This window comes from Coregonus clupeaformis, chromosome 2 (genome assembly GCF_020615455.1).
Source record: "Coregonus clupeaformis isolate EN_2021a chromosome 2, ASM2061545v1, whole genome shotgun sequence".
Taxonomy (NCBI): Eukaryota; Metazoa; Chordata; class Actinopteri; order Salmoniformes; family Salmonidae; genus Coregonus; species Coregonus clupeaformis.
The window spans coordinates 9,282,483-9,295,246 of NC_059193.1; the positions used below are offsets into that span (position 1 = coordinate 9,282,483).

At 46.2% G+C, this 12,764-nt stretch overlaps 1 protein-coding gene across 7 annotated transcripts in view; it reads right to left on the reverse strand.

The window, feature by feature from the left end:
• The window catches only part of sorbs2b (sorbin and SH3 domain containing 2b), a 78,102-nt gene that overhangs the window by 13,375 nt on the left and 51,963 nt on the right, over window positions 1–12,764 (reverse strand). For 6 of the 7 annotated variants that reach the window (XM_041904010.2, XM_041904029.2, XM_041904021.2 and 3 more), the window contains 5 exons: window positions 11,247–11,333; window positions 10,130–10,162; window positions 4,928–4,977; window positions 3,996–4,288; window positions 1,890–3,563 (listed from right to left, as the gene is read on the reverse strand). In XM_041904010.2, coding sequence (XP_041759944.2) covers window positions 1,890–3,563; window positions 3,996–4,288; window positions 4,928–4,977; window positions 10,130–10,162; window positions 11,247–11,333 — 2,137 coding nt within the window. The remainder of the gene's footprint in view (window positions 1–1,889; window positions 3,564–3,995; window positions 4,289–4,927; window positions 4,978–10,129; window positions 10,163–11,246; window positions 11,334–12,764) is intronic. The other variant, XM_041904001.2, reaches the window with a different exon arrangement.

Consider the following 12,764-nt stretch of genomic DNA (forward strand, 5'->3'; position numbering starts at 1 on the left):
ATTTTAGTCATTTAGCATACGCTCTTATCCAGAGCGACTTACACGGAGTGTACAAAACATTAGGAACACATGCTCTTTCCATGACATAGACTGACCAGGTGAATCCAGGTGAAAGCTATGGTTGTGTATGTGTGCCATTCAGAGGGTGAATGGGCAAGACAAAATATTGAAGTGCCTTTGAACGGGGTATGGTAGTAGGTGCCAGGCGCACCGGTTTGTGTCAAGAACTGCAACGCTGCTGGGTTTTTCACGCTCAACAGTCCCGTGTGTATCAAGAATGGTCCACCACCCAAAGGACATCCAGCTAACTTGACACAACTGTGGGAAGCATTGGAGTCAACATGGGTCAGCATCCCTGTGGAACGCTTTCGACCCCGTGTAGAGTCCATGCCCCGACGATTTGATGCTGTTCTAAGGGCAAAAGGGGGGAGGTGCAAGTCAACATTAGGAAGGTGTTCCTAATGTTTTGTACACTCCGTGTAAAGGACCAATTAGGGTTAAGTGCCTTGCTCAAGGGCACATCGACAGATTTCTCACCTATTCGGTTCAGGGATTCGAACCAGCAACCTTTCAGTTACTGGCCCAACTCTCTTAACCGCTAGGCCACCTGCCACCCACAAGTATTTATACTGCAGCTCAGCTCTGGGTGCTGATGTGGTCTTAGTGGGGACTGCTGCCAGAAAACCTCTCTCTGCTTGGGATCGTTTGTCAAGTAAAAGTGGGCCTGCATACTCTGCTCAATGGTCCTGCAAATGGAGTTTCAATCATCAGGCCAACAGCTATTAGATATTTCTCCCACCAGTAGGAACAGACACACTATGTGCTGTGCCAAAACCACAGACAGGATACAGACAAAAATAATCCTACTACATGCTATAAAGCAGACACACAGATTGATATACCCCATCTCTCCTCTGAGAAAAAACAGATGCACATTTATAGGAGAGGAGTCTCTGTCTCTCCCCATACCAACATCCCACAGAACCCTTTTTAGACTGCCCACCTCAGCTGCTCTCCAGTCACATGTCCCCTGCTATTTCTATTAGCAGAAGTTTTTAGACGAGACACACGGATGCATCTCTATAGAGTAGTCCTGTGGTGTGCTTCATGTTGACTGAGCTGTGGACAAAGACTCAAGCACACGAATGCCTTATAAAGGTTTATTTTCACACACTGTATCGCCCGTACCGACTGGTACGGCATTCCAGATTCTAGGTGACGGGAAATGTTTCTCAGAAATAGGTCAACCAGAGACCAGACCATGTGTAAAGCTCTCCTGGAGCGAAGAGGCTAACTTCCAATGATGACATAAAATAATGATGGCAGAATACATTTTAAAAAAGACAAATGTTGGGGAGAAAAAAGAACCAACATCATATGAGAAAATATGAATAACCTGCAAGAATGAATGCAACATAGTTAGGGGGGGATGACTTGATGAATACAACAGAGTTAGGGGGGGATGACTTGATGAATACAACAGAGTTAGGGGGGGATGACTTGATGAATACAACAGAGTTAGGGGGGATGACTTGATGAATACAACAGAGTTAGGGTGGATGACTTGATGAATACAATAGAGTTAGGGGGGATGACTTGATGAATACAACAGAGTTAGGGGGGATGACTTGATGAATACAACAGAGTTAGGGTGGGATGACTTGCTGGAGGGAATCATGCTTCTCAGACATTCCAGAAGATGGAACCACTGACAGGTCACTACTCAAGAACAATGCTCACAAGACGGGTGGAGAATGGTAGTGGTGCAGGGGACAGGAGTGGAAATGGAATGAACTCAAACTACAGCACTCTACAACGACCCGTAGGGTGAGAAAGAGGTGGGTCTGGGGAGATGGGAGGTGGGAGGTGTGTTTATGAGAACCATCCACCTTGGTAGCAGTCTTCTTCACAGACATGGCTGTTGTTGTTGGGGTCTGTGAGGTGATAGGAGGCACTGTGTGAGAGGCGGCTATACTCAGGCTGGTAGCAGGCTGGGCTGGGCATGCCATCAGGCTGAGAGGAGTAAGGCTGCTCCTGCTCCAGACTCTGGGGCCCAGGGATGGGGCTGCGTCTGCACAGGGCCCTGAGGGAGGAGCTCCTCTCTGGGATGTCTGGCAGCAGCTCGTCCAGGAGCCTGTGGAGGATACTGTTGTCAGGCAGGCTGCCCCTCCTCCTCTCGGCCCGGATGTGTTCATAGATGTCCCACAGGGCCTCGTCCAGCGCCTCGTACATGGAGCTCTTATAGCGGGGAGGGGGCCTGCTGCGGGTGGAGCCGGCCTGCCTGTGGCTGTGCGGAGGGGAGCCCCTCTTCCTCCTGAACGGTACCGGACTCACCAGGAAGGCCAGCTTGGACTGAGCTGATTCTGGGTCCTCGGCTGTTAGCTGCTTGGCCCTCTCGTGTTTGAGCATGGTGGTGAAGCGTGTGTAGGAGGCAGGGCATCGGCCCTTACAGTTGCTGACCAGGTGCTTCTGCTGGTTATGGTTAAGGTTATGATGACGGTGGTGGTGATGGTGATGGTGGCCTGAGCCGTAAGGGCTCTCAGAAGACGTCCGAGAGCAGCGGTCGTAGTCACTCTCGCTACAGAAGGAAGATCCCTCTATCTGGATGAAGTCACTGAGGTTGGACCTGATAGCGTCGTGGTCACTGTCTGAGTACACTTCCTGCTGGGAGGCTGGTCTCTGGGGGTAGACGTGGTGGTGGTCTCCAGTGATCTGGATGTGGATGGGCACACAGTTGTGGGTGTTGTGAGTAGTGTGGGCGTTGATCCTGGGGTAGTGTGGCTGGCCCTCAGGGGGGTTCCTGGCAGGGGGGTCTTTGTCGGGCAGGGACTCGATGGAGAAGCGTCGCTGGGGGCTGCTGCCCCTCCCCGACGGGCCCCCTGGGGTAGCCTCACCCTCACCCCCACCCCCTAGGTTGGGCATGGACTTGGACTTCTGGATGAGACTCTCGAACGCAGAGATCCTGTCGTGCACCATGTCCTGGGGCACTTCTTCGCTGTAGCCCCTCCAGCCGGTCAGCCGGTCCTTGTGCAGCTCGCTCTCGTACTCCAGGATCCGGGCTTTCACAGAGCAGATGACCTGGGAGCTCTGGGAGCCTATCAGATCCTGCCTGTTGATGTGGTGCATCTTCTTGTACAGCTTGAGGAAGCCTGGTGCATCATGGGCCGAGTGGTGCTGGGTCCGCTCTTTCTGGGGGCTGTCACAGACGCTGTGATCCTTGCCCTCCTTCTGCTCACGTGACAGGAAGTCTACACTCTCTGAGCGAACCTGTGGACCTACAGAACCTCCTGGACATCCTCTATCTTCCGTCAGGAGGTTGTCACAGCTCCAGGACTTGAGTTTGGGAGAGGCTGGCTTTTCCTCGGCAGAGCTCCAGGCCTCAACGTTCTGGATTTGGTCATGAGCCTGCCAGCCGTTCTTCAGACACACATCAGAGCCCTCAGGAGGCTCAACACAGTCAACAGCCTCATCATTAAGACAAGGAAACACTGAGTCATGTGAGGTATTGTGGTTGGAACCTGGACAACTGAAATGGGCTGAGTATGTGTTGCTAATATCCCCACCTTAAGGTATATCCACCAAGAGCAGCATGGTAAGAGAGAGACATGAGAAGACATTAACAGGTTCATGTGGAAACCAGCCAGTAAGAGCTGAGGACAGAGGGGTGTTAGAGAGACACTCAGAGAAACACAATAAAAAAAGGCTGATAAGAATCTAATGTCGATACATAGCAGGGTGACAGACAGTTGTTAGCCACAGAGAGGAAATAGTACACAGAGGAAATAAAGTACTTTGTTCTATAGCACTCATAGATTAACGCACAAAGCATGCACTACACTTTAAACTTCTCATTCAAGCCGAACATTACACTGCTTTTTGAATTGAAAGAAATAAAACAGTCTAAGTGACTGTTGATACTGTCTGTGTCAGTATCTGTCTTCTCCCAGTTCTACCAAACCAGTGTGGTTCAGAAGTGGTGTGTTGCTGGGACCTACCTTTGGCTCTGGAGGGGGAGGCAGGGGAGGAGCTTGCCACAGGCTTGCGGAGACCGCTGCTGTAACTGCTGCTACGTGGGGGTTCAGAGGGCCGTCCTGAGGAGTTGAGGCCGCTGCTGTAACTGCTGCTACGGGGGGGTTCTACAGGCCAGGAGACTGGGTTCTGGCTGGTGGTACTATTGGGCCCTGGCAGGCTGCTGGATGTACTGTGGCTGGTGGTCAGGATGCTGGCTGGTCTTGGCTGCTGGGCCGCTAGCTCGGACTTCCTCCTCTTCCTGTAGTCACTGGTTGAGCTGTGGACACAGATAGATAGGTTAGGTCCTGAGTCTGTCACACATTCATTCAAGCTAACTGGTATTGGAATCAAAATAGACCAACAGTAAAGTGCTTACATTATTTTTTTCATACATCATCAACTTCGGTTTACTGTTATTTTGCCCAACAACAACATGCCCCCTAATGGGTCTTTAAAATGACCAGTAGTCCACACACAAACCAATCCTCCCCATGGGATGAAACATAATTCTCCACTATGAGGCTGTGAATGTGAGCCTCATCAACAACTCTTCTTCAGATAACAGTTGTCTGCTGACTGTATGCATACAGTTAGAGTTAATATGTATTACAGTACACCCACAGAGAGCTGTGGAGTCATGACAAGTATAGATTGGCCTTGGCTGGTCACAGTGGAAGAGGTGGCGGGGGGCTGAGATTCATGTCTGAGTTGACAGCACTCAAGGGCATGGCTATTCCAGCTGTCCCACTCAGAGCACACCGCTCCATATATACAGTACACTGAGTACGGTGCTGCCTGACAAACTCCACGTAAAGCAAAGAATCTGGGTCATTTGGTTTCAAATGTGTCATCGTAATTTGCTATAGACTCTCGAGAATCAATGGTTGTTTAATAGAGAGGGAGGGATCTGACTTACCTTGACGGCCTGTCCGTGTTTCTGTCTGCAGAGGCGTGTTGGTGGGAACTCTGAAAGTGAGCAGAGAGCAGCTCGAGTGAACAGACAGACTGAAAACAAACAGAGCTCCTTCAGAAACCTACTATACCCAGCAGCCTCTGTCTGAGAACACAAGGCTTGCAGGGGAGAAGTGACCAGCCACCCTCTGTCTGAGAACACAAGGCTTGCAGGGGAGAAGTGACCAGCCACCCTCTGTCTGAGGCTTGCAGGGGAGAAGTGACCAGCCACCCTCTGTCTGAGAACACAAGGCTTGCAGGGGAGAAGTGACCAGCCACCCTCTGTCTGAGAACACAAGGCTTGCAGGGGAGAAGTGACCAGCTACGCTGGATGACAACAATCCACCTCTCAAATGCAACTTTGGAAACATCCATGAAATACTGAATTAAACACCCTCCAACTTCAACCTTTACAATTTTTCTTTGGTTTCTGTCACTGTGAAAATGGTATCTTTCCCTGTCAAAAACCTAGAGCGATGATTCACTTACGAGAGTTTCAATATCGAACAAGGCAGGGAACTCCTTATACGCCTGGCTGGAGAAGATCACCATTCTCCCTGCTACTGAGGCAGAAGCCTCGTAATAGTTCATTAGCCGTCTCTTTCTCTCTCTGCCCAACAGAGCCCCGCTCATTTTTTTAAGTAGACCTGATGCCGGGTGCCAGGAATGGAGCATCGCTGTGACAGATTGGTGACCGGTAAACATAAATACTGTTCTAAGTGACAGCAACCTCACAGGCAAACACGTCACTGGACGGGCCAGGAATCCCCATGATGATCTGTCTCAGGTCCAGGAAGCGCTATGGTTGATTATACAGCCTCCTAGCTACCTACCTCCTGACATAACTTCTGTGCCTTCCTCCAATATATTCAACATATAATTCATTTAATGACCATGTAAATTGGTATTATTTGAGATGAGTGTGTAACTTATATATTCGTATAATACAATAGCTACTTTGTAAGGTATGAGATACATAGAAATCTTGGTCTATATACAGAAAACAGACAACGCTGTATACTCAGGAGTGATATTCACCACACTGCCTGTGTAGTACGATATTGCATATGGCAAATCAACAATGTACCTATGTAGTACTTTCCCCCTAACTGACATTTCAAAGAAACAAATCCTACCTTACAGTCTTTAAATCCTTATTTGTGATGTTATCTCAAAGAAGTTACCGTAACATTCACTGGCAGACAAAAGAGTAAAATAAGCTATTTTACCTCGTCAGAAAAAATGTGGGTGAAACTGGAAATATGTTGATCAAAAATATAAACACAACATGCAACAATTTCAATTATACTGAGTTACAGTTCATATAAGGTTATCAGTCAATTAAAATAAATTCATTAGGCCTTATTCTATGGATTTCACATCACTGGACAGGGGCGCAGCCATAGGCACACCCACTGGGGAGCCAGGCCCAGCCAATCAGAATTAGTTTTTCCACACAAAAGGGCTTTATTACAGACATAAATACTCCTCAGTTTCATAATCTCTCCGGCAGGCTGGTCTCAGATGAACCCGCAGCTGAAGAAGCCGGATGTGGAGGTCCTGGGCTGGCGTGGTTACACATGGTCTGCGATTGTGAGGCTGGTTGGACGTACTGCCAAGTTTTATAAAATGACGTTGGAGGCGGCTTATGGTAGAGAAATTAACGTTACATTTTCTGGCAACAGCTCTGGTGGACATCCCCGCAGTCAGCATGCCAACTGCACACTCCCTCAAAACTTGATAATCTGTGGCATTGTGCTGTGTGACAAAACTGCACATTTTAGAGTGGCCTTTTATTGTCCCCAGCACAAGGTGCACCTGTGTAATGATCATGCTGTTTAATTAGCTTCTTGATATGCCACACCTGTCAGGTGGATGGATTATCTTGGCAAAGGAGAAATGCTCACTAACAGGGATGTAAACAAATTTGTGCACATCATTTGAGAGAAATTAGCTTTTTGTGGGCATGGAAAATGTCTGTGATCTTTTATTTCAGCTCATGAAATATGGGACCAAAACTTTACATGTTGCGTTTATATTTTTGTTCAGTATGTAACATGATATTGTAGGAAACATGTCCACATAAAGGTCTCTGTCAGAGCCTTTTGAACCAAAGCAGAGGTCCTAAATGCTGAGCTATAACTAATACTGTCTCTAGCTAAGACATATAGACTATAAACATTATCAAACGATATAATGTAATATTCTCAAAAGCAAACATGGCAGTTGACATTCTGTTGACAATGGCTGTTGCCTTAACAACTGACTTGCCCGTTAAGCTACTGCTATGAATCAATGACATGACTATGAAATACTATGAAAATGAAAAACAAAACAAACAATGGGTGACTGTGTTCTTTGGAGTAAAATAGACTTTCAGCCCTTCCTGAGGGTAGTTTCAGAACTTCCTGAGAGTACTTCCAGCGCCAGTTGGGGCACTGCTGCTGCTGTACTGCTAATACTGTACCTCTACTACTGTACTTCTACTGCTGTACTTCTACTACTGTACTTCTACTACTGTACTTCTACTGCTGTACTTCTACTACTGTACTTCTACTGCTGTACTGCTACTACTGTACTTCTACTGCTGTACTTCTACTACTGTACTCCTACTGCTGTACCTCTACTACTGTACTGCTACTGCTGTACTGCTACTACTGTACTCCTACTGCTGTACTCCTACTGCTGTACTTCTACTACTGTACTTCTACTACTGTACTTCTACTACTGTACTCCTACTGCTGTACCTCTACTACTGTACTGCTGCTACTGTACTGCTGCTGCTGTACTGCTTCTACTACTGTACTGCTACTACTGTACTGCTACTACTGTACTACTACTACTGTACTGCTACTACTGTACTGCTACTACTGTACTTCTACTACTGTACTGCTACTACTGTATTGCTACTGCTGTACTACTACTGCTGTACTTCTACTGCTGTACTTCTACTACTGTACTCATTCTACTGTACTTCTTCTACTACTGTACCCCTGCTACTGTACATCTACTACTGTACCCCTGCTACTGTACATCTACTACTGTACTGCTACTACTGTACTGCTACTACTGTACTGCTACTGCTGTACTTCTACTGTACTTCTGCTACTGCTGTACTTCTACTACTGTACTGCTACTACTGTACTGCTGCTGTACCTCTACTACTGTACTTCTACTACTGTACTGATACTGCTGTACTGATACTGCTGTACCTCTAGTACTACCTCAACTACTGCTGCTGTACCACTACTACTACTGCTGTACCTCTACTACTACTGCTGTACCTCTACTACTACTGCTGTACCTCTACTACTGCTGCTGTACCTCTACTACTGCTGCTGTACCTCTACTACTACTGCTGTACCTCTAGTACTACTACTACTAATACTACTGCTGTACCTCTACTACTACTGCTGTACCTCTACTACTACTGATGTACCTCTACTACTACTGATGTACCTCTAGTACTGCTGCTGTACCTCTACTACTGCTTCTGTACCTCTACTACTACTGATGTACCTCTACTACTGCTGCTGTACCTCTACTACTGCTGCTGTACCTCTACTACTACTGCTGTACCTCTACTACTGCTGCTGTACCTCTACTACTGCTGCTGTACCTCTACTACTGCTGCTGTACCTCTACTACTGCTGCTGTACCTCTACTACTGCTGCTGTACCTCTACTACTGCTGCTGTACCTCTACTACTACTGATGTACCTCTACTACTACTGATGTACCTCTACTACTACTGATGTACCTCTAGTACTGCTTCTGTACCTCTAGTACTGCTGCTGTACCTCTACTACTGCTGCTGTACCTCTACTACTGCTTCTGTACCTCTACTACTGCTTCTGTACCTCTAGTACTGCTGCTGTACCTCTAGTACTGCTGCTGTACCTCTACTACTACTGCTGTACCTCTACTACTACTGCTGTACCTCTACTACTACTGCTGTACCTCTAGTACTACTACTACTAATACTACTGCTGTACCTCTACTACTACTGCTGTACCTCTACTACTACTGATGTACCTCTACTACTACTGATGTACCTCTAGTACTGCTGCTGTACCTCTACTACTGCTGCTGTACCTCTACTACTGCTGCTGTACCTCTACTACTACTGCTGTACCTCTACTACTACTGCTGTACCTCTAGTACTACTACTACTAATACTACTGCTGTACCTCTACTACTACTGCTGTACCTCTACTACTACTGATGTACCTCTACTACTGCTGCTGTACCTCTACTACTGCTGCTGTACCTCTACTACTGCTGCTGTACCTCTACTACTGCTGCTGTACCTCTACTACTGCTGCTGTACCTCTACTACTACTGCTGTACCTCTACTACTACTGATGTACCTCTACTACTGCTGCTGTACCTCTACTACTGCTGCTGTACCTCTACTACTGCTGCTGTACCTCTACTACTGCTGATGTACCTCTAGTACTGCTGCTGTACCTCTACTACTGCTGCTGTACCTCTACTACTGCTGCTGTACCTCTACTACTACTACTGCTGCTGTACCTCTTGTACTACTGCTGCTGTACCTCTTGTACTACTGCTGCTGTACCTCTACTACTACTGATGTACCTCTACTACTACTGCTGTACCTCTACTACTGCTGCTGTACCTCCACTACTGCTGCTGTACCTCCACTACTGCTGCTGTACCTCTAGTACTGCTGCTGTACCTCTACTACTGCTGCTGTACCTCTACTACTGCTGCTGTACCTCTTGTACTACTGCTGCTGTACCTCTACTACTGCTGCTGTACCTCTACTACTACTACTGCTGCTGTACCTCTACTACTACTACTGTACCTCTACTACTACTACTGCTGTACCTCTACTACTGCTGCTGTACCTCTACTACTACTACTGCTGTACCTCTTGTACTACTACTGCTGTACCTCTACTACTGCTGCTGTACCTCTTGTACTACTACTGCTGTACCTCTACTACTACTGCTGTACTTCTAGTACTACTACTGCTGTACCTCTACTACTACTGCTGTACTTCTAGTACTACTACTGCTGTACCTCTACTACTACTGCTGTACTTCTAGTACTACTGCTACTGCTAATGTACTGCTGCTGCTGTAACTCTCCACAGAAACAGTAGGGGCTGAATAACAGGCATGCAGTGGCATGGTGTTTACCTCAACTATATAATCCAGACGTTTTTTAGGAGGCTGAATCCAGAGGCAGAGAATGAGGAGATGAGGAGGAGGAAGAGGAGGCAGAGGCATAATGAGAAGGAACATGTGGAGAGAGTTACATGGTTATAGATCAGAGGATCTGATCACTCACACACTAAGCCCTGCACCTACACAACTCTTGTGTGTACAAAGAAATAAACACTTGTGAATGCTTGTCCAAATGTGAACAAACACACACACACACACACACACACACACCAAACACAGCAAAAGGAAGAAAAGGAAGGATGAATAAGATCTATCAAAAGCTACTGTCAAACATGCATAAGCAATCAAATGAACATCGAAAATGCAATCTCTGTGGTGAAAGCTGTCAGAGTGCTCAAGTGGTTGCTATGAGGCAGGTCCAAAGAGTATATGACAAGCAGTTTTACACACCATAGATCATGTGATTCACTCTTGTGCTAAATGACAACATCATTGCAAACATGCGTTCCACATCAGTGAACAGTGCAGCCTCTACCCTACTGCAGTGAGGTCCAGTCAAGCATGTAAAACAACGACAAGCCTAATCACACCACAGGTCGGTGGCACAACACGTTGCTAAAATGTTGGATGAACTGAGCAGAAATATAACATTTTCAATCCCCATCTGAGGACCGACATCATCATCATTGTCAATTATATATATTTTTTTGCCCATTTCAGCCAGTCATTTCAGCCAGCCATTTCAGCCAGTCATTTCAGCCAGTTATTTCTGGCCTCTCTTCAGACAGAGGTCAAGCATTTTCCTCATCAGTGGAACAAACACAACCACTGTGGTTACGTCCCAAATGACACCCTATTCCCTGTATAGTGCACTACTTTTGACCAGAGCCCTATGGACCCTGGTCAAAGGTAATGCACTATAAAGGGAATAGGGTGTCATTTGGGACGCCTGTGACATGCTATTATGCTAATAGTGCACAACACGTTCATCCCACTGGGGCACACGTCTAGCACAGGGCCACACATTCCCCACCATGAGGCTGCAGTGCTAGCAGCCGCAGCCAGGGGGCGATACACTAGCACCTAATGGCGCCGGCTAACGGAGAGAACCACAGAGGCCCTCACTTACCGGACGTCCAAACTCCAGCTCAGCAAAGAACTTATACCAAGGCTCATCCTCTAAATCTACCTCAGCAGGGTTTGAGTTACTAGTATTCTGGATTGACAGGGTGGAGAGGAGAGGAGAGGAGAGGAGAGGAGAGAGGGAGGGATGAAGGAAGGAAGGAGGAGAATCAACACAGACAGAGTAAGGGTGAGAATGATCCATGATAAACAGCAGAGTAAAATGGATGCAAATGAACAACAACATTGGGAAAACAATTGCAAAAAGGTACTAAGTAATATATAATTAGAAACAAAAAACTATGTTTTAAGTGAGAAGTAGTCATTGATCTCAAGCCGAAAAAGAAAGGAAATTCATATGAGCACCACAATGCGTACTTCACCCATGCTCTACCAACGTTTTCCAGCACACAGCATTGACCTACTACAGTAGCTATGTTGGTCTATTGTACTTCAAACAATGTGTAGGCAGGTTGCTTAAGATTCAAACCATCGTAACCAGCCTAATTCATACATTCACAAGGTAACCTCACGAACACACCAGCAGAGGACAGTAAGTCACCACAACATTACATTTACATTTACAACATGAACATTTACATTTACAACATGAACCTTGATCTATCCACAGAGCAGTAGGGTACACTGTCACTGAGAAACAGAGCCTGAATGCACTGCAGCAACACTCATTGGGAATCATCTCAGCCTTCAGAGACAAATACACTTCTTGAAAGCAATAACACAGACCCTCAGTCTGAACTGCAATGGTAGTTGTCCGCAGTCTCAAGCAAGCTTTGAGGTAATATAGCTTAGGAGAGACTGGGGTTAGTTGAGGTTAGGGTAGGTTGAGGTAAAGGGCTGGTTGAGGTCAAGGTTTAGTTGAGGTAAAGGGTTAGTTGAGGTAAAGGGTAAGTTGAGCCACCCTTGTTTCTAGGAATACAAAATTAATAATTTGACCAAATATTTAGGAAGAGATCATCATTTCATGGAGTCTGTGAAGGAAGAAACCACATGGAAAAAGTGGTAAGCAAGTTAGGTCCAAAAAACAGATTTTTATGATGCTTGTATCTAAACCAACGTAGGCAGTTTTAAGATTGTTCATTACATCAGTTGAGGTCTCTATAAGCTTCAATATGAGGTCCTAAACCTAGCATGAAAGTGCATCCTTGTAGCTTTGTGGGCTAATATAGTCAAAATGTTTGCCTTGGGGTAAGTTGAGCCAATGGTTGAGCCGATGGCAAATTTAGCAAATTGAAGCGTTTTCTTCCCAGGCGTAATGCAAGGCATTATCGCTGGGCTATATTTCATTTTTTATTTCACCTTTATTTATACAGGCAAGTCAATTAAGAACAAATTCTTATTTACAATGACGACCTGGATATGAGGTAACAACAGGGCCTAGCCTATGTTAAAAGTGTTTAGAAAAGTACAAAGTGTTTGTTCAGTGTTAAGCCTTTGTTAAAAGATGCTTAAAATGATTAAAAGACAAAAAAGCGATTGTGAATGTGTTGAGTTGTGTTTGGGA